This window comes from Thunnus albacares, chromosome 21, assembly GCF_914725855.1.
Source record: "Thunnus albacares chromosome 21, fThuAlb1.1, whole genome shotgun sequence".
In the NCBI taxonomy this organism is placed as follows: Eukaryota; Metazoa; Chordata; class Actinopteri; order Scombriformes; family Scombridae; genus Thunnus; species Thunnus albacares.
This window is the reverse complement of record NC_058126.1, coordinates 7,167,792-7,190,049: the sequence shown is the minus strand read 5'-3', so window position 1 is coordinate 7,190,049 and position 22,258 is coordinate 7,167,792. Positions and strand designations below refer to the sequence as shown.

The window sequence follows — 22,258 nt, the reverse complement described above, 5'->3', positions numbered from 1 at the left end:
AGGAGAAAGAGAGAGAGAGAGAGAGAGAGAGAGAGAGAGAGAGAGAGAAACGGTCCCTGTACTGAAAGACTGTAATTAGTGACGTGCCTCCCAACAGGAGAGCAGTCAGTCGCTGAGAGAGCGGCCCGGTGGCAGATGATGAGGGGATCCGCCAAAACACCGGGGCGATGAGGAGAGGAGAGGACGGACGACAGAAAGCCTTCTGCCGCAGAGGAAACCCAGATTAGGCTGATTTGACAAACATCTCTACCGGCATCCCCGGTGCGTGCACACAGCGTCAACTATCCTGCGACTCCCACTTTCCAACCCACCCACCCACCCACCCAACGACCACCGCTCAGGTTGTGTGGTGACTTGGTGATGTAGGGCGGAGCTGGACGCACGGACAACCGGCTGGATCTTGGTGTGAATGCGCTTTTAGATGATCACCGTGATCACCGAGTCGGTCTCCCCCCGTTCCCCTCTTTAGGTATGTACATACAGTTTCAGTTTAGTGCAACTACTGTGTGTCTTCTCTGCAACCTGTCCGAGTGCACAAACAGAACTACTGGCATCATTAGTCAGTTTTAGGGGGATGCTTAACAAGTCTAATGATGACACCACTTTGGTTCTGCGATTTTTCTGTTGCGCACAGAGCCATGCAGCTTGCAGAAGGCACTGAACGCAGCAGGGTTGTGGCTATTAAATGTAAAGTAGGCTATCAATATGCTTTCTAACTGCAGAGCGGAGAAATGCTGCCTCATTTATCAGCTTTCTGTCCTTTGCGCTATTCCAGTGGATGAGAGAACCCCAGGGAAAGGGGCGCCCCTGTGACCGGAGGAGGGTTGGATTCTCCCCCGGCTGGTGACCTCCTGCTCCGGGGGACAAAACCTCCCATCACCCGGCGTCACCTCTCCTCCCCAAGTCTGAGAACGACGGCGCCCACCGATGCGTCCGGCAGCCCCTGATGCTCGGCAGTGCTCCGGGGCTTTCCGGTCGGTGGGAGAGGCTCGAGCCGCGGCCGCGCGCTAGGATGCTGCGCCAGGTGTTGCACGCGGGCCTGAGGACCTCCTTCCACGCGCTGGGCCGGTTCGTGGCGAGCCACCCGGTGTTCTTCGCCTCGGCGCCTGTGCTCCTCTCCATCCTGCTCGGGGCCAGCTTCAGTCGGTACCGCGTGGAGGAGGACGTGGAGAGCCTGCTCGCGCCCAAGCACAGCCTGGCCAAGATAGAGGGCAACTTGGTGGACAGCCTGTTCCCAGTGAACCGCTCCAAGCACGCGCTCTACTCTGACCTGCAGACGCCGGGTCGCTACGGGCGCGTAATCGTCACCACCCGAAAAGGGAGCGTGCTGGACCCGGTTCATCTGGACACCATACTGAAGGTATGCACGCTCGGCACGCGCACACACTACATACGGACACATTTCCAAACAATTTCTATAAAGTTAATGAGCCTCTTAGAGCAAATAAAGTAATAAATACAATGAAATACACGAAAAGTGCTCCAAGTGACATCAACAGATGTTTACAGTTATTAAAAAAGTAAATTAAAGTAAATGAGTGAGTTAAAAAAATACCTACATAACCTATATGAGAGACACCAGGACAGATAATTATTGACTTGGAACATTGTAGAAGACTCTCCTGTAAACTTAAAAACAGTCGCCTCCTTCATTTATGAATGACTGAAGGCCAAATTATGTCATGTACGTGTGATATACATTTTGTGAGCCTATAAGGTGTGTCTAGGTCATAGTTATTGGGATTTACATGAGCCTTGTGTTTATATAGTTACCTACTGTAGATTTATGAAGAGTAATGTAAAAGCTTTGATTTAAACTATATAAGAGAGAACTACAGCTTTCGTTGTGGCGCCAAATATCTGTGTTGAAGGGCCAGATTTGGCTCACGGGCCGCTATTTGCGTACCTCTGTCCTATGGGATAACACAGACTAAAAGACTCTCGTACACTGCAGCTTCAGTGCCCTTTACCTTTGCAATGCATCTTCAGAATCCACCTTTAAAAACAAATCAATTTCCTAGTTTCAGAAACACACACACACACACACACACAGAGGTCAATAACTGGAGGCCAGTGCACATACGCAGCCTGTCTTCCTCCCCTTTTCTCAATGATTGATAGTCATTTAGTGGAACAACATAGTCCCATTTCAAATAACCCTCACGACCCCTGTAGTTATGAAGCAGAGCATCTTAATTACAAAGTGGAGTCATCTGGAGCTTGGAGGCCTTTGTCTCTAAGTTGGTTATTCCTAAATGGATTTATAAGTATTAGACACCCCTGGAGCAATTAGCCAAATGATTTCATGAAGTTATGGTTGTAATCATAGCACGCTGGCCAATAAGCCTAAGATCCCCATCGTGCCTGCTGTGCATGCACATGTTTGTATATGCCCTGTCCACATATGTTTCTGCGTGTGTATTACTATGTCAAAGACGGTTATTGTGACCCATTTTGCTTATACCCAGAACACAGTACTGGTCCGTAGAGGACTGCCACAGTTAGAGACAGGCTAGTTTAGGGCTGCGCATCATTTACTGCTAAAGGGCTGTGAGAGAGAAACAGGTTAGTGCATGCATAAAATATACTGCTGTGAAAGGCACTGTTACATAATGTTACACTGCTAAATATCATCTATAATTTTCCTTTTTTCTTGTGTCTCCACTTGCTCCCAGCTTGTTTTGTTTACCTCTACTTTAGTTTTTGAGGTCCTACATTTCCCACAATGTCTTTCATCAACCCCCCTGAAAACGGATGTGAACATGTAGCATGCAGTTGGCTGTGTGTCAATGGAGGAAGTCATATTAGTCATAGCCAGAACGAGAATTAAACACGTTTCAACTTGCAAAAAGAGTAAAATCTGTGAGTCACATCCATTGACTGCATTGCATCCTAGACTATTTATGTTTCTGTTGGTGAAGAAATCAGTAACTCTGCCAGATAAATTGGTGAATATCAGTGCAAAGTAGTAAACTCTACAGATGGTCTTTGATTATATTTGATTATTTTTGAAGTGAAAATACCATCTGAGGTTGGCCTCAGGTGTTTCAAAGAGCTGATGTTCTTGGCCCGATGAGACCCCTTTGCAGTAGCTGGCAATGTCACATTGGAGCCAGTTATCCACAAGAACAGGAAACCGCTGCCAAACAACAACAGGGGCTCAGAAATGCAAGACGATAAATGTTAAATTAAAAGCTATGACGCACAGATTCAGAGCTTTTAAAACTGAGACGAAAACAGGTTTGTTTACATCAATAATATACAGAAATGAAACAGAAGTGGTCTTTATTTTCAGCTATAATAAGCTGACAAACACCAGAAGGTTTATATATTTAATATAAAGTCAATATGTAATTTATATGGTGAAATAGTTACTGATTATTGGGCCATTAAGTCAAATCAATGATCTGAGGTGCTGTGGTCTAGGGCAGACTAGCCTCCAACTAACAATTACTTTCATAATTGATTAATCTGTTGATTATGTCAGAAAATAGCGCAAAATGTTGATCACCGAGGTGACGTCCTTAAATGTTTTGTTTTGTCCCGTCCAGCAGTCCACAAGCTAAAGATATTCAGTTCACTATCATAGAAACCAGAAAATATTCACATTTGAGAAGCTCGAATCAGACAATTTGGATATTTTTTCTTAAAAAATGACTCAAAACGATTGATTGATTATCAGAATAGCGACAAATAGTGACAAAAAATAATTTTACAAATGCATTGATCAATCTCACAACCAGCCAGTGCAATGAAGAGACTTTCAAATCCATTTTCAAGAGACACTTACACACACACACACACGCGCACACACACACACACACCCTCCCTCTCTTAAGTCAATGCACCACTCTGAGATGGGAGACAGCTCTGCCCATGTACGTTGTGGCAGAGACTGGCATCAGGCCTGTTGCTAAGTAACCGGCTCTGTAGATGCTGGCACTGTTGTCCTCTTGCCATAGAAACGGAGGAGGATTCTGAGACCACTTTTGTCGAGTAAGACATACACACACACACACACACACGCGCACACTCCCCCACACGCTTCTCTGTCTTATTCACACAAACAAACAGCTATAAAGTGGAGGCACACAAAGTAGCCCAATGAGCCTCACACACTCTGTTTTGCTGTGCGGCACAGCGAGGAACTTTGATGGAACTTTTATTGCTCTTGCCACAGTTTCTTCTGGAAAACTGGGCCACTGGGAAGCTGACTTAATACACTTCTCTCTTTGTGTGTGTGTGTGTGTGTGTGTTTTGTCTGCACGTAGCTCCACAGGCGGATATACCAGATGCAGGTGACAGTCCCGGCGACAGGCTTTAACAGCTTCAACTACTCCTTCTCCTACCTCTGTCTCCCCGATGACAAGAACGTCTGCATCATTGATGACATCATCCGTGCCATGGAGGAGATCCAGTCGGCTCGCACCTCCAACCGCTCCGTCCCAGTCCTGCGGTACCCGATCACGCAACTGGCAGATGGGCGGCAGGCGTACATCGGCCACCAGCTGGGCGGCGTGCAGGGCTGGGGTCCCAGCGGGGCGGTGCGTGGTCCGGGGACGGGAGCCAGGGGAGAAGGTGTACGTTCTGCCAGGGCGTTGCAGCTCACCTACTACCTCCAAGCCCGTGGTAGCCTGATGGACCGGGTGGCCAGCCAATGGGAAAAGGCCTTTTGTGCTGAGTTACAACACTTTGCAGCGTTGCACCCTAAGCTGGGGCTGTACCCCTCCGCGTCCTCTTCTTTGAGGACGGACTTCCAGTTCTCGTCAGTTCTGGCACGCCGCCCACTGTTGGCCAGCTTGGGGGTGTGTGGTGTTCTGGCTGTCCTCTGCTGCTCTATGAGGGACTGTGTGAGGTCTAAGCCATGGTTGGGACTGCTGGCTTTGCTGTCAATCACACTGTCGGGTCTCACTGCTGCTGGGATCCTCAACCTGACCGGAGCCACCTACAACTCCACATACCTGGGCATCCCTTTCGTCATGCTTGGTAGGTTTATTTTATCAGTCTGTTTATGCTCATGCCTTCGTCCTTATATTTGTCTGGAACTGGTGTTTTCAGAAAAGTTCGGAACATTTTTGGAAGTACACTTTTTGAGTAAGTTATACTGTAGTTTTGTCAAGCACAGTGCAGCCTTGGAAACAACAGTGATGGGTAAAAGCAGAGAAATCAAAGACGAGTGAAGCTAATGCACTGCAGGAGGGAGCCACGGTGAACACTGCCATTGCTTTTATATTGCAGAATGCCCGTGTTCACCGTCTGCTTTTTCACTACTTGTGATGGGTTTTGCAGTTGCCAGCCTCAGGCTGAATGCCATTTCAAAGTAGACGGATCACCAAAACGACTGACAAGTGCTGGGGCGTGAACTTAGCTTACTGAGGGGTAGGATGAAGGCTTAAACAACACATTTTCTGGCTGGGGGCAAGAATTAAAACTAAAGCCTCTGATAAAGTAAGTTGGGCGTAGTGTTAGGATTCTTGAAATGGAGTCTGGAACAAATCAGAGCTGGTTCCCGGGGATTTCATATGATTTTAGAATGATAAGTATCCAGACTGAGTTCTTGACCATTTAAATTAAAGGATACTCTCAAGGGGTCAGCTTGCTTTGAAATGATTGGGGGGGGCCTGCGTCAGACATTTTTTGTAACTCTCTAAAACCGACAATCACAAAGCAACTGGCCAGATGTGGAGGTGAGAAAATATTCAGGGTCTGAACTTCATGCTTTTTGCATGTACAAATGAGTGCAACACCATGAATGCCTCCTAGGAAAAACTGTCCCAAAGCGTGAACCAGTATTCACCCATTTTCATAATTATTGCGTTGCGTTGCCTTTAGACGTGATTGTATGATATGTTGTATGAACTAGTTAGTTTCAAGCATACCCCAGCCTTTACATGTCTTAAAATAACAAAAAACACCCCCAAAAAACAACAATAAGATATTTGTTGACAACTTCAATACTTAAACCATCTGTACATCCACTTTTCAAACGACTTATACCGTAAAGGGTTGTAATCTATGGCTGAGTCCTGGATTTCTCCATCATTGCAGACTTTATGGGCTCTTTTCTGAGAAGTCTGCAGTACAAGCTCCTGTCAAAATCCACTATTCATCACAGCACCAGTGCATTTTCAGCAGATTTCCAGAGAGTCCGTACCTGGGGCAGACCTCACCAGACTTTGTTTAGAAGAAGAATTTGTAGCAACATCGCAGACGTGACTTGATGAACACAACAAAATATATGACTGAAGTCCATGAGGGCTCAGTCCCAGTTGGGAAAAAACTTTGTTTCTTGAGGAATTTCAGTCAAGTCTTCTTACACGTCTTTTTGTTTATATAGTTATATGTTGATGAGTGAAAAATCTATCAGCAACTTAACAAACCATCTCTGCTGTTGAAGCTACAGTGACAGTTTCAGCAGTTTAATGCGATTGCCTCATTATGCAGCAGCTTGCATGTAGAATAGGGATGATAAAATCAGTGTCAGAGCATTTGTGTGTGTTTAATTCAGTACTAAGATGAAGACCACAGAGATAAAATGTACAGTAAGATACAGCAAATGAAAAATGAACAAACTAGGAACAAAATGAAAATGCACAGCGTATATGTGAAGGCGTACAGGTAGTTTATCTTGTCTGCGTGCGCGCTGGATACTGCGGGGTGTACTGTACGTAACCAGTCATGCACGCATATATAGCCTATACCATACTCTTTAATGTGGAGGAGGAAAGGCTGCTGTTAGGCTTAAAATAACAGCTGAGAGAATAGAAGAGATGGGGGAATAGAGACAGAGAGGGGGTTCTAAGAAATATCACTCCAAATGGGGGTTGAGATAAGGATTCTCTTAGCAGAAAATGAAGTTAAACTGTAGTTAGAAGGAAGGAAGGCAGGAGGTTTTGTCAGGATATAAGTGGGCAGATTAAAAAAAAAAAAAAAAAAAAAAAGGTGGGAGGACGTGTGAGGAGAGAAAAAATTATGTGGCTACACAGTACGGAGGGAGATAGCATGGGTGTGTGTGTGTGTGTGTGTTGGAGGGGGAAGCATATTTCTATCAGAGCTAAGAAGCTGTGTAACATCGGGCTTCACAAAAGACAAGCGATGTATTGATGGTGGAAATTATCGCCTGATGGGGGGTGTTTTTTTTTTTTTACAAAAGGAGTAAATTAATACTGAAAATATTTTAGTTTGTTTTCTGGGTTATGGGACGAAATTTAAATATAGTTAATATTAATATAATAATAGAGTTTTTAAAGCTGGGTGTTTAACTGTGATGCTTTTTAAGAATTGATCAAAATGTGTCAGTAGCATTGAGTATCAAGTACAGAAGCTCAGTCTGGTCGACTCATTTCAATAATATTTTTGCTCATTTTAGCCATTTTTTGAGGTCAAGTTTCTTTATTTTTTGTTTTTATTTTTATTTTATTAATAACTAGCCCGGAGCTGAAACAATTCATCACTCAGTCGACTGTAATGAAATTAACTGGCCAAAATTTCACTGTGAAATGTGACTATTTGATGCTTTTGTTCGTCATATATGAAAATAAATGGAATATTTTGGGTTTTGGACTTTTGGGAGAATAAAACAACACTTTGGTTTTAGAAAATTGTGACGGCATTTTTCACTTTTTCCTGACATTTTATACAGTAAAAGATTAATTGATTAATCAACAAATCGCCCTAAACTAGAACTAGTGTTTACATGTCTGGATGTGTGCGTGAATCCGAGCACAGTATGATTAAACTGATCATTTTCAGTGTGTGAAATCCACTTTATGACACAACAGTAAAATCGAGGGACTGTGATGATCCTGGCTAAGGACACATCCATACCTCATGTATATTTCCTCATATCTTAGTGCCCGAATGTGTGTGTGTTTGTGTGTCTGTGAGTGCACATCCAGGCTCCGGTTAATGTCTAAATCCTTGGGCAAGTGCTGTGTCCTGCCTCTCTTTCTACTCTCATCTTCTCTCTCTGCAGCATTAACCTCTCCACCTCTTTCCCTGTCATTCACTCTCTAATTCTCTCTCTGTCAAATATGCACACACACACACACACATACACACACACACACACACGCACACGCTACAGATCAACAGACTTTCTCAGTAGCACCCACGCCTGGAGTGTCGGTGCGTTATGCCTTTGCTGAGGTGTTAAGTGTTTCGCCATGCTGAGGTCACTGGAGAGAGAGGGCGGTGGGGTGCTGGTGGGGTGAGGAGGAAATTCTTGTGTCACTGGTGACTCACTGGTGCCATGGCAACCACGGAAGAGAAAACCATTAAAAACCATCTGCTGCATGTACATAAACATGTAGGTGCATGCATACTGTATGAGACTGGACATGCACATGAAGGTGGTGCACTCAGTCACCTCAAATGGACATAGATGTGTATTATTGGATACATGCACATCAACAAAAAATGTATTGTAACCTTATTTTTTACATGTTATACCTGCTTTGAAGCTATACATCTATTTAGTTCAGATGCTTTATTGCTGGATTATTCTTACTAATTTGTTCCATTCTCAGTTTTTTTAAAAATAAGTTTTAATTAGTTATTTTCTGTCTTGAGATCTCTATAAGTTGTACTCTCTCTGGATGCAGTGCAATCCAGTTTCTCAACTAGAATTGTTATAGTTAAAAGAAAACCGTATGTCCATAGTGTCTTAAATCTGTCATCTCACATATTTCATGTTCACTCAGGACTGAGATGGAACATTATGCAGAGACGGACTGTTCAACAGCAGGCAGGCTGAATTATTACATTTCTTTGTGCAACATGCTGATTCCTCAAAACGAATAAAGTGAAGCCTCCAGGGTACAATCAAAGAATCCTAAGAAAAAGGAAACAGAGGGGGGGGCTGAAAACTTGAAAGTTTTATGGTACAGTGACTTTAAAGGAATTTTGTTTTAGAGGAACTCTGTTTTTGCCACTTGCATAAGCCAATGGATGACTACTGGAGTCTCTGTGTGCCGTTTGGATACGTTGAGCAATGAGATTAGCCTAATTTAGCTAGAGCAGCCACTCTAACAAAACTTAATTTTGTGATTTAAGCATTTATAATTTTGCTTAAGTCACTGCTAAAATAAAATTATCTGCACCATGTGGTTTCTATTTACATGCACCCACGAGCACACTGAACAGCCATTCAGCCTTAGACATAAAAAAAAGTTATTCCTGAGTTTGTCTGATAGCACAAATCTCTTACCATCAGTCTAGATCTTCAAGGTTTCATTCACAATCTACTGTAAAATAAACCTTCCTTTTCTATTTCTGTCTACCAGGTCACGGGCTCTTCGGCTCGTTTGAGATGCTGTCGTCATGGAGGCGAACACGGGAGGACCAGCACGTGAAGGAGCGAGTGGCGAGCGTTTTCGAGGACGTCATGCTGAGATTCTCCGGTTCCACCATGCTCCACCTGATGACCCTGGGCCTGGCCGCCTCGCCGCTCACAAACATGGAGGCTGTCCGACTCTTCTGTCGCACCGCCGCTTTGGCGGTCACCATCAGCTATGTTTACATGCTGTCCTTCTACAGTTCCTGTCTGGTGTTCACCGGATACTTAGAGACTGGATACAGACACGGCTGCTTTTGCCGGCGAGTTCCCAAACCGGACCGGCTAGACTCTAAACCGGCCTGGTACAGGTGTCTCATGTACACACGTTACCAGGACGAGACACAAACAACCAACACGTCGCACGCGGTTGGTCACAGTCATGCTCACACGCCGAACCCTAGCCTAACTCACACGCATACGCACACACACCCACATACAGCAAACAACCCTGCAGCGCATGCACACGCACATGTGGCTAACTCCACGCACTCACATCCACACCCTCTTCCGCATCCGACGCCTACCACGGACCCTCATCCTCAGGACTCTCACCTGCTGCTGGGGTGTGTGAGACGTTGCTATGGAGACTGGATCACTAACACCTATGTCAAACCCTTTGTGGTTCTGCTGTATCTGGTTTACATCTCCTTTGGATTGATGGGATTCCTGCAGGTGAGGCACACACACACCATTGACTAAATATAAATATGGACGTCATGACAGCTTCTCAAAAGTGAAGCCAAAACATCTCGATCGCCCCCTGGTGGCTGGCTGCAATATAGGTCATAAATCCCGCCCCCTCCATGTTAGCGGATGGGACATGAGCCAAACTAAAAAATCAAAGTACTTTCTGTCATTTTAGGTAGTTCTTATCACGCTTTTGTTTGTTCAAATGCTCATTTTTCTAAAAATTTTTAATGATTTATTAGACAATATAAAAAGGGGGTGTGATGTCATGATTGACAGCTGTGACAGCCGCTCTCAAACTTCCGTCAGGTGGCGGGACAGCTGAGAGGGTGTGTTACACAAGCAAGATGGGAGCAGCTCCAAGGAAGGAGATATTAAGGCTTCACTTTTGCATAGCTGCAAGGAAGTGGAGACATGTCATCCATATTTATATACAGACATTTACACACACACACACACACACACGCACACACACCACAACAATGATGACTAGAGGGTATGCATGCAATGTCACGTGGTCAGCATCTGTCATCACGCATTCACATGAAGAACAAAAACAAAAAAAAAAAAGTAAAACACTGTTGAAATGTTAAAAGTCGTTATGCAATCACTGCAATTACACACACTGCCGACGGCTAAACAGAAGAGAAGCTACATGAAGCGATACTTTCTGAAGCCTCTGGGAATATCCGCTTCATCTCTCTCATGTTCTGCAGTCCAAACTCATGTGACTGTTTAATTGAATGACGTGTGTGTTTGCATGATCAGTCAATAGAAACAGTGATTTATGTAGTGTTTTTTTTTTAAAAAAAGTAATTATTCTGGCATTTATTATTATTCTAATGCCACTGCCTCCACCTTGTTTAGTACAGTATTATGCTTCCAGATGACAAACTGCAGCATTGCTTCATTGCGGATTGTTTATTAGTGCTATACTCAATATTTAATTATTATCCACTTTGGAATTGTAACATCATATCCTTTTTTGAGGCTATTTGGTCGGACAAAAGGCTATTGTGACCATATCTTAATATGTGTAACATTAACAAATAAATCCTACAATTTATCTGAATGAAACATGTATGAATCTGCAGAAATTCATCAGATTAAAGCTGCATGTCCATGAATATAAACTATCTAAGACACTTATATTTGACACAAAAACTGCATTAATTGTAGCATTTGGAAATATAATGTGTGAAATAACCATTAGACTGTATGTAATATAGATGCAGACTCACTGATTGACAGATAATTATATGTATAATAGCTCCTGCAGTTAACAAGGGTGAATAAGTATATATTATATATTGTCCCTATTTTCTTTCACTGCTGTCTTTCACTTCAAATTTTTTTTATTTTAGCCACATATTTGTGTCATGAAACTCAATTTCTGTCCACATTTCCACTGAGAAAACCACTGAACATCTGGTACATCATACAGATTGTTGTTGATTCTGATATTTTCCAATAGTTTTTAAGATACTTGTTTGTTTTCCTTTCAGTAATGCAGTTGTTCTTATTCATAGCTGTACAAGGGCAAGTTTACTTGGTCACTAAGTGATGTGTGGGCTGGTATTATTTGTAAAAGAGATGCAAGTGCACAGCCTCTATATCATTCAGTTGTCTTTACATTACAGACATACACACACACAAACGCACAGTTTAATCTTTAACAAATATCATTCTTTTGTTGACAGGTGACCCAGGGTTCTGACCCCAGTGCACTGGTTGCCATGGATACAGCGACAGTATTATACACCCGTGCCCAGCAGCGTTACTTCAGCTCATACTCTCCTGTCATTGGATTCTACATCTATGAAAGTGCCCCCTACTGGAATGCCTCAGTACAGCGGGACCTGCTGGAATACGCTAAAGGCTTCCAGCGAATCAGCTGGCTGGAAGCCTACCTGAACTACCTATCAGAACACAACCAGTCCACCAGCCAGCCGCGGGAAAACTTCACCCGCACGCTCCGCCACTCCTTCCTCCGCGAGCCGCAGTTTGCCCACTTCGCGGATGACATCATATTTGCAGAACGTGGCCAGGGTGAGGAGCCCGACGTGGCGGCGTCCCGCATCTTCCTGGTCGCCAAGACGACAGAGAACAAGCGCGAGGAGATGTCAGTGCTGCTGGACACGCTGCGACGCCTGTCGCTGACTTCACGAGTCCGCTTCTTAATCTTCAACCCCTCTTTTGTCTACCTGGACCGCTACGCCGCAGCGGTCAGCTCCCCGCTCAGACACTCACTGCTGGCGGTGCTCTTCCTGTTGGGTCTGTCCTCTCTGGCCGTCGTGGAGCCGCTGGTCTCTGTGTGGCTGGGCCTCACCCTGCTGTCTGTCCAGTTCGGGGTGCTGGGTTTCATGACTTTATGGGGCGTGGAGCTGGACTGCATGTCTGTTTTATGTCTTATCTCGGCCCTGGGACACTCGGCGGACTGCAGCGGCCCCCTCCTCTGCGGCTTCGCGTCAGGCCGGGGCGAAAGCAGGACTCGCTGGGTGAGAGTGGCGCTGGAGAGACACGGGGTGCCCTCTCTACAGACGCTCATCTGCTACAGCGCCGCTCTGGTGCCTGTGGGCTCTGTACGCTCCAACCTCACACGCACACTCTTTCGCTGCCTCACCCTCACGGCCGGCTGCTCGGCCCTGCACACGCTGGCGTTCCTGCCCACCCTCCTCACCTTCCTGCCCCCCTCGAAGAGCCGGGGCCACCGGCCCGGAGGAGAGGGGCAGAGGCAGGAGGTGGAGTGCGTGGAGATGAATGACAGCACTCGGGTGGTTGACCAGATCACTACTGTCTGAGTATGGGGTGATGTTGTTTGTTCGGCCCTTTGGTTACCATGGTGACCACCGGCTAGGAATTGGCTCATTGTAGTCTGAGCAGCCACTGTGCATGCTGCAGACAAGGATGCTGATACTTGCGAAGAGAGGGGAAAAAAAAGAGAGAGTGTAACAGAGAGAAGAATAGCAAGAAAAATAGAGGGGGAAGGTCAAGAGAAAACATTTAAACAAGTAAACAGAGAGTGGGAAGCTAGTAAAGACAAGGAGAAAGAAAGATGGATATCCAGTGTAGTGTATCCATGGTTACCTGCTTGTTGCTAGTGCTGTGTGGCATGTGAATGAGCTCTTTACCAAACAGCCAACTAGGAGTGGAGGATCAGCTGAGGTCAGGCCTGACTGTGACGTTATTAGAGAGGAGCGCCACACTTTTCACATCTCCAAAATTTGCTTTAGATCTGATCACATTGTTTGGCTACTGCTATCTGTTTGCCATATCAAGTTGCACAACTACAGCTACAATGACATGAGGCAATCATCTGTATGACTCAAGTATTTCTACTTTAATGCTGGACAAATAAAGTCAAATTAAGAAAACATGGTCTTAAGTGGTTTTGGCTTTAATGCAGATAATACATTTTTTATATAGTAATGGGGGAAATGATTATTTTCTCTATTATTTGATTGATTGTTTCATCTGTAAAATGTCTGAAAATAGTGAAAAACATCCATAATAATCGAAAGATAATTGGTGTACTATCCTGCACGGTAAAGAAAAGCATTACATCCTCACATTGGAGAAGTCAAAGCTAGCAATTGTTTAGCATTTTTGCTTAAAAAATGACTAAAACAGATTATTTTAATATTAAAATAGTTGGCAGTACATTTTCTGTGGAACAACTAATTGAGTAATTGACTAATGCAGCTCTACTTGTGTCTGTAACTCAAATATCATCAAGTCAAAACTGTCAAAATTGCACAAAAAATGCATTTTAACCATTCAAACACACAAAGCTCACAGGTGTCAAATGGATTTTTAATGTGTTGGAAGATCTGAAGGGAAACATGATGTTCGAGGTCAACCTTTCCAGAATACTCCGTCTACAAGGTGGAAGCTTATTGACACTAAAAGTACGAGTGCAGCTAGTTTGATTCAAACTGTGATATTAGGGTCATCTGTATGTTTTGAGTGCAAAGTGGAAGAAAACATCACAAGACTATTTTATTTATTTCTTACAGTTGGTTTTGAGCTTGAATTCTCGCTGTAAAGATTAGAAGTTCACATAAATTTCAAACCTGTTTGCTGTATCTGCTGAGGTCATGTCTCCAAGACTTCTTTTCCACTTCAATTCAGTGGAAACGAATGGATTTCTTTTTTTTTCTTCACAGCACTGAAAATATTCTCTTTCCAGAAATAGTTTTACATAGCACATGGTGTCAACAGCTTCCTACAGAAGATGTACTCCCCATGAAAACTCTTGACAGGGAGTTCTGGGCTATTTGTACTCACTGCTTTAACCATAATGCTACCAAACACAGGATGAATCTTTAAGCTCTGTTTTCTCAGTTGTGTTTCCCGACACTGACGATGCTGCACGTGGTTTTTCTCCCTTCTCCCTTCTTGGACCAGAAAGGTGGCTGAGCACCGTATGAAATTTTGACACTAGTTTTATCAGGTTTGAGTCATTCTGGCTGAACTCGACCCAAGCCAGACAGTTGTGTACAATAATGCAATGAAAACATGGTCAGCTGATTAACAGATAGCATCGATGAGCCAACATCAGCTGTCCTACAACAGAAATATGTGAAATTAGAACTGAATTGTGAGTTTTTGCTATATAGAAGAAGCAGCATGTAATCATGTGGACAGAGAACTTTACAGAATAACATGAAAACTAGTCAAATACATAACTTTCATACCTAAACTGCATTTTTACAGTGTATTTGCCAGATATGGATATAGTGTAAGATAAATTCAAGGTAGACAAAGCTCTAAAACCACAATTACAACAACTAAAATTAGTAGTGGCTAAAACAAGCATAATACAGTAGATTACAAAGTAAATTATTTAGTAAAACAAAGTAAAATCTGTCCAAGAATGTGAATATTCAGACACTCACCCTGACAAAATACTTATAATAAAGCCCTCCCAGTAAAAGATGATTTAAAATAATTGCATCTACTGACAGGAAGCAACTGCTTCATCAATGAAAACTGAAACTACTTGATGTGACATAATATAATAATAAGCAGCACACTCAAAAAACAACATAATTCTGCTCACTGGAAGATGAATTTTCAATCAGTGCTAAAAGCATCACTATTATAATGGCTTTGAGAGCAGTTTCTTTGGGAAATGATGTCAGCACCTAAACTGGTGTTTCCTCTGTCTTTCTGATCCATAAATCAGTTTGATTGAAAGTATTGTTCTCTTTCAACCTTCTGTGATTCTCTCTCCTGAAGGGAAAGCGCTTGCTGCCTTTCCTCTTTTCTTCTTCAATTCATCTCTATGGTTGAAGGTCTGTGTGTGGGAGGGCTCGCTATTGTTAATCCACGCTCCTCTCTGACACTCGCCTGAATGAAAGTATTGTTCAGCCTCTGTTCGCACGCCGAAACCATCAGTGAGATCAGTAAGGATACGTTCTCTCACTTCCCACCACGAAAACAGCCAATTGGTTTTTCTTTTGAACACACGACCGAGCTGGAGGTACAACTAACGAGAAATTGTACTCACACTATTACAGCGCTGAATACAGATCTTCCTAAATATGAGCCGAGTATACTGCTCTGCTGCACGTAGACATGGTAGATTGTGGGAAATTTATAAAACTTGAACTTCCTGGAAAACAGGAAACAGCTACTTCAATTCTTCAGTGGTGTTCTCATACAACACCAGTGGGTGTAACTAAAAAGTTCAACTGGAGGTGATCAATCCAGCCTTTCTGCCAGCCTCTGTCCTATAAAACAGTTTTTCTTTTCATAACTGATAGCCCATTGGTGCCCACTTATTGTAAGATCAATCCCTCATTGTAGAAGCACACAGCACACAATGTGCCTGTCAAGAACCATAAACACCTTTCACACTTTGTCACCTGTGGGCAGATCAACTGTGCTTTCAATCCAAATGCGATTTATTACAGCTTCAGCTGTTGCTGCCGTTTAGGTTCACAGGTAAAATAGTTCAATGTAGCTTTATGTCATATTATGTTGATATTAATGGACTGCAGGTAGTTCATTCATTTAGACTTTGCCCTTTGCAATGCCTGCATTCCCAGCCAGTTTGTCACGTTGGGTGTGTTTCTACTCTGAATGTCTAATGTCCCAAGAAGCCTGTTTCAAAAGGAAATGTATTACTTGAAGGATGTAATGATTCCTGTTTTATGGGACCTTTAAAAAAAGAACTACTGTCTCCTCTGTGGTCTTTTAGGTGTACTCAATTGAGTGTTAAATTATTGTACTCTGAAACAAGAATCTACCACAGTGGTGCTTTGAGCTAAAGGTATTAGCATGCTCACATGCTCACAATAACGATTTTAACATGCTGATGGTTAGAAAATATAATGTTTACCATGGTTACCATCTTAGTTAATAGCGTGCTAACATTCCTTAATTAGCATTAAACATAAAGTACAGCAGAGACCGCAGGGAATGTCATTAGTTTTGCAGGTATAAACCAAAATACTGGACAAATTAAAATTTTGATCTGATGATGGTGCAAGATGACTGTATATACTGTATAAACTGTATAGAAAGATGGAAGTAGCGAGGTGTGACATCACCCATTGCTTTGCATTGGACCCAGTTTGAATCCCACAGTTGCTGCTTATGGCTCCACCTTTCCCATTTGGAGCTAAATAAGGAGTGCGGGATGTTGCCTTTCACGCTCTGGAAATGCGCCTTGCTACCTTGGACCGAAGTTAATGCTAGCTTTTTGCTAACAGGGCAGAGATCATAATCAAGTAACAGTAAACTTACCGAAATATCGCAACAATAGTCCAACTCATTGCGAGTCCTGGAGCAAGGGAGAGCAGCAGGTGAGCCAACTATCAATCAACGCCTACACGGAAGACATCAAAGCTTCTATACGTCTTCAAATCTTATTAACAGAGCAATAATTTCCAAAATGACCACCAGCACATTTATTAGAGAGCAATTAAGACCATAATTATAGTATTTCTAGAAAGAAACTGACGCTTGAGCCAGCATCTAGTGGCCGTGGTAGTTGCCACTTGGGGGTAACCAAAGTTTGCATCCTGTTGAATGTTTGTACCAAATTTCCTGCCAATACTTCCATTAGTCGTCAAGGCATTTAAAACCACAAATGTAAACCACATGGTGGCAACTTAAGATAACATCAGAGTCAAGTCATGTTGTGTTTGTGTAGCCCAGTATCACAAATCACAAATTTGCCTCAGGCGGCTTATCAAGAGGATCAACAAAGTTATTAAGATTCATCCTCTGTGCACCATGGATATCTGTACCAAATGTCATGAAAGCCCCAGACTGTCCATAGAGCTACACTGCTAGGGTGACAAAAAATGTTGAAAATGTTGCAAATACAAATAGTAAAAGCAACATATAGTACCACATTATATACATCGAACATCAGTTTCTCTATTAGGTTCAATACTGCAATCAGTTACCAGTTCCTGACCTTGTTAACTTCAATTTTCTCCACAATATGTTACTGAGACCTAAAACAATTGCAGATGTATTTTTTCCCTGACTTTTCTCTCTCAGCCTTTAGACTTTGTTCAACATGTACTTTTTGGTATCATGACCCTCTGCTACAAGGTAACTTAAAATATTGAGGGTGTAGGTGGTAGGCTCTCTCTCTGGGAGATTTTGGCAGGACATGCAGGTGTTTGTCAGATGCTCCGAATTCCTCCTTTGAGAAGCGAGCGCCGTCTTCGCACCCTATTTTTACCGAGATGTGGTGAATTTTCAGTTCGAATAATTTGTTGTCTCCCGCCGGACCATGTGACAAGCACACATTCATGGTTTTCAACCTCTCTCTCCCTCTCTCTCATACACACACACACAGGCACAGGTGAGTGAGAAAGAATTATTCAGTGGTTTGATGTAGCTGAAAAAAAAAGACAAGAGAAGAGAAAGAGGGGCTTGAGCTTGAGTTTGAACTGTACTCTCTCTCTTTCTGTCTCTCTCTCTCTCACACACACACACACACACATTGGCAAGTAACTCATCCAAAAGTGCTGTGTCACTGAAGAAGAGCAGTAACATGCTGCAGTTCTGCTTTGCTCCACTGATCTGGTCCTGTCTTGTTACCCATAAGTAAAAATGAACAAGGGGGGACACTTGATCCTTAGTGGTAAAAATCGCTCTAGTCTTTATTGCCCCCTTGTGGTCACTGGTTAACCACTAAGATGCCTCACGCACATCCACGCACATACACGGTACCGACAAGTGTAGACACACTGAGACTTGAAGAGCTGTGTCACCCCTGAGGCTGCTCTTGTCTTGTTTGGATTCATTTTATGTCTGACGTCAGATGCCATTCCTCAAATTCACAGCCCTGCCATCAGTGTGTGTGTGTGTGTGTATGTGTGTGTGTGTGAGTAAGAGAGTGAAAGACAGGGAGTGAGAGAAGATGTCTGACCGGTTTGTCAACCCGAATCCAACATTTCATACATGAGCCTACCGTGTAATTTTTTGCCTGTTTTTGCAATTTGCTGCTCATCCCACATTCTTTAGTGTGGACGCACACACTCGTGCACACACCTAGACACACACTCACCAGATAAAGGCTAATACTCTGTCCAGGAACTGTCTGGCCCTGCATCCTGTAATACCAGCTGCTGCCCTCGAGGCTTACTGAGATAGAAAAAACAGTCATAGATGGACAGATAGACAGATAGACAGATAGATACATAGATACATATAAACATAGATACAGAGATAGATACATAGATAGATAGATTATGTGTCCAGGTTTGTTTATTATCTCTCACTCTGTCTCTTCCCGCCTCCTCCTCTGTGGGGGTGTGTCATTATTTGGTGTTGTGTCTCCTGCTGGCCGACCTCACATTTCAGGAATTCTGATTTCCTGATTGCACCTCAACACACACACACACACACACACACACACACACACACACTCACACACACACTCTGGCACCTGAGACGATGCTCTTGTGTAAGAGACAGGAGGATATTAGAGGAGCAAGGGAGAGCAACTGAGAACAGAGAGAGGAGCAGAGAAGAGACAAGAAGGAGAAGAGAAACGACGACGAGAGGATACCGTAAGAAGTTTTGAAAGATATTTCAGTTGTGGCGATTTAGGAATTATGAAAGACGGATGAGTGAGAATCCTGGAATGATGGAGAGACACATGCACTGTGTGACCAGAGTGAAGAGGGCAAGTCCTCCTCCATAGGACACACGCTACATATACTCAAACACAAAAAGCACAGGCAGACTCTGCAGATGCTTTTGAAAAGCATCAGGTAAGTCATTTCAAGATTCCTATCAAATTGTTATTACTTTCTACAGTTGTTAAACACATTTCTAATTGAAATAATATGCTCATTTTGGTCACACGATTTACATAAATGACTTGATTATGATGCTCACATTTTGTCTGTAACATGAATTGTATGAAAGGTTGTGGATGACACACGCAAACAGGTTTTAACACTTGTAACCAAAGTCAAAGTCAAGGCCCTGACAATAAAGGAGTGGGAGAGTGATGAGCGTAACTAAAAATGTCTGGGTGCCCTTTTGTCGTCTGTGGGAACGTAGGAATAACAATAGCAGCACTGCTTCTGTGTAGCCTCGAGGCTTAAACAGGTACTGTTTCCTTCACTGACATGACACAGGACAGTCACATTCAATGAGGTAAATGCAAATACAGTATCATGTATGTATGAACAGTTTTGTTAAACTGTACATTGCAGTTTAAAGTTTTGACAGAAATTACCGTAGGATATTCTATTTGTATCTAATGGAACAAAGAAAACAGTTTATCCCTATTTTAAGATTTAATCTCCAACTCTGTTATTAGGCTTTAATCCATCTTCTATTTCAGAAAAGTCTAGGAACAAAAATAAATGACACTGTTGTGGTGTGAAGAATGATATGGATTAACACTATTAAACATAGATGAACTTATAAAGAGTTATGATTAGATTTTTATCTGTGCTGTTACTGTGTATACAGTTTCACTCATTATGCTCATGCTACATACTTGTGCCAGTAAACCCTGTGGATCAACATTTTTTTTTATAATCACGTTCCGAGTAATTGCAGACACTCCCTGTATTACAGTACAATCAAGACACAATAATGTGTACGTGTATGAAGGTACACACCGACACATAATGAGACTGTATTTTGTAATTAATCTGAGGTGGTGGAGTCTAAAAATAGGACTCCACAAAAGCGAAAATGATTCCTTTTCATAAATCACCGCTCGAGCTAACTATTGTTGTAGCTGAAGTGCCGGCAGTAGATAAGTTAATGTTGTGAGAACACACAAGAAGTGGTTTAGCTGACTGGTTTTACCCAGGATGACTTAAAGAAGAGAGATAAGTGACTTGGAAAATGTTTCTCTTTATGTAACAAAAATCCTATAATAATAAGTAATAATAATATAACCCAGTGATTTGCAAAATTGTCAATAGGATGAAATGTATATAGCAACAAATAACATCTCTAGGAGAATATAATAAATAAAGTACAAGAAGATGCAAACAGCAAGAGAATAATAATAAAGAAACATCCACTTACTAAAATGAATCCTACATTCACCTCACAGACACACAACTCAAATACAGATATAGACAGAAAAAACACAACTAATCATGAGAACATTTGAACGTGGACACAGTTGTGACAAATCTCTGGGAATCAAGCAGTTTGCTCCACAGACTGGGAACCAAAGAAACCATTATTTCATTTCTTATTTCATTGATTATTTAACAGGGACAAATCACGGTACATTTATGGCAGCAGATGCAGCTAAAAGCTCATTTTTATCTGTTGTCTCCGGGCCGAGGCCGACAGTGATGTGTTGACTGACGTCATCAAAGATTTAACAGTAAAAGTCATGGTGAATTATAACATGTCATCTTGGAAAAAAAGACAATACAAAATCACTATGACAACCAAAATTAAACCATCAGTAATTCATACGTTATTAAAAACAAAGGATGCCCAGCCACTCATTTGATACTCTCTATACTATAAAACAGAGACTGGATAGTTTACTAAGTAGTTATCAGCAAATTGAGATTTCTGACATTTATCAATGACAGGTGTGGAGTCGCACAACTGTAATTTTCACCTCTATAAAATGCGGGGCATTGCATTGTGGGATTATTAGCAGAAAGTAGAGTACATTATATTTTTTTCATTTTGTTGTGGGAAGTTATCTCAGGCCGCTTTTCACGGGTGTTGACCCCCTGTATTCTTTATTTTACAGAGACCTAAAATTCCCCCATGAGTAAGCACTTGGCGACAGCGGCAAGGAAACCAGAAAAATAAAAAAAAAACAACATTCAAAATCACAAACAACTGAATGCTAATACAGTAGTAAGCTGTTGAAGTGGAGGAAGTTAAATTCTGAAGCAGGAAGCGGTGCAGCAGAACTCAGCGTTGTTGCGTGCAGACTGTTGAGTGTTTATATGGACTGCGTGCTGAGAGAAGCAGGTCATGGAAGAACATTATTGGAGGGTGTTTGGGACTTTAAAGTGACTTCCATGCCTGCCTGAACTACTGTGAGGCTCCATTGTTTTTATGTACTGAGCATAATCAGTAGACTCTTTCCCCCCTTCAAAGATGATGAGACCAAATGCGGCTAATTATGTCATGAGACAGTAAAACCAAAACGACTTTTCCCTCAAAAAGACTGCTGGAACATTTCTGCATAAAACCTGCTAATTTGAGACCATAATGAGTAGATTCAGTGGGAGCGGTTTACAATTACACTGTTATGCATTTTATCAAAAAGCTTAAATACCTAAATCTGGTTTATGACTGATGCCATTAGGGGAAAACCCTATTTCGCTGATATTAAAGCTGATTAATGCTGATATTAAAGCTGCACTGATCAACATTTTACATTAACGATGGATCAAATGACTATGTTTAATGTGAAAGGGGTCACTCGTAGGGACAAACCCACAGAGAATTAGCGCCTGATGCAAATTTGGTGATAATTCGATTTGCTCAATAAAGCTCTGATAAACCCCTGTATGCTACTATACCAACCACCAAACAGCAGACAAACAAAGTTAGCAACTAGGTGATGAATTTGGTAGAGCATTTAGCAGCTTAAAAGCCAGTCCTTGCCTTTATTGTTGTACTCTTATGAGCTCATTGAAAGCAAACCCCTAACAACCATATGATGATATGGCAAAAATAAATATGGAAATTTGAGATATTTTATTCAGGAGTTAAACCAAAACTTAAAGGAGAGTGAATATTGAGCTTAGA

At 42.4% G+C, this 22,258-nt stretch overlaps 1 protein-coding gene across 1 annotated transcript; it reads left to right on the top strand.

The window, feature by feature from the left end:
• ptchd1 (patched domain containing 1) lies at window positions 1-13,388 on the top strand. The gene is made up of 5 exons (XM_044338836.1): window positions 1-469; window positions 776-1,360; window positions 4,272-4,986; window positions 9,285-10,009; window positions 11,725-13,388. Exons 2-5 carry the CDS (start codon window positions 947-949, stop codon window positions 12,823-12,825), a joined length of 2,955 nt encoding a protein of 984 aa, XP_044194771.1. The 5' UTR covers window positions 1-469; window positions 776-946; the 3' UTR covers window positions 12,826-13,388.
• The last annotated feature ends 8,870 nt before the right edge of the window (window positions 13,389-22,258 follow it).

What these genes read in the sequence shown, in the direction of transcription:
- ptchd1 (XM_044338836.1), top strand. Translation starts at nt 947, where the DNA reads ATGCTCGGCAGTGCTCCGGGGCTTTCCGGTCGGTGGGAGAGGCTCGAG. An exon ending in ATCTGGACACCATACTGAAG is followed by an intron (nt 1,361 to 4,271) that starts GTATGCACGCTC and finishes GTCTGCACGTAG; the next exon opens with CTCCACAGGCGGATATACCA. An exon ending in CATCCCTTTCGTCATGCTTG is followed by an intron (nt 4,987 to 9,284) that starts GTAGGTTTATTT and finishes TCTGTCTACCAG; the next exon opens with GTCACGGGCTCTTCGGCTCG.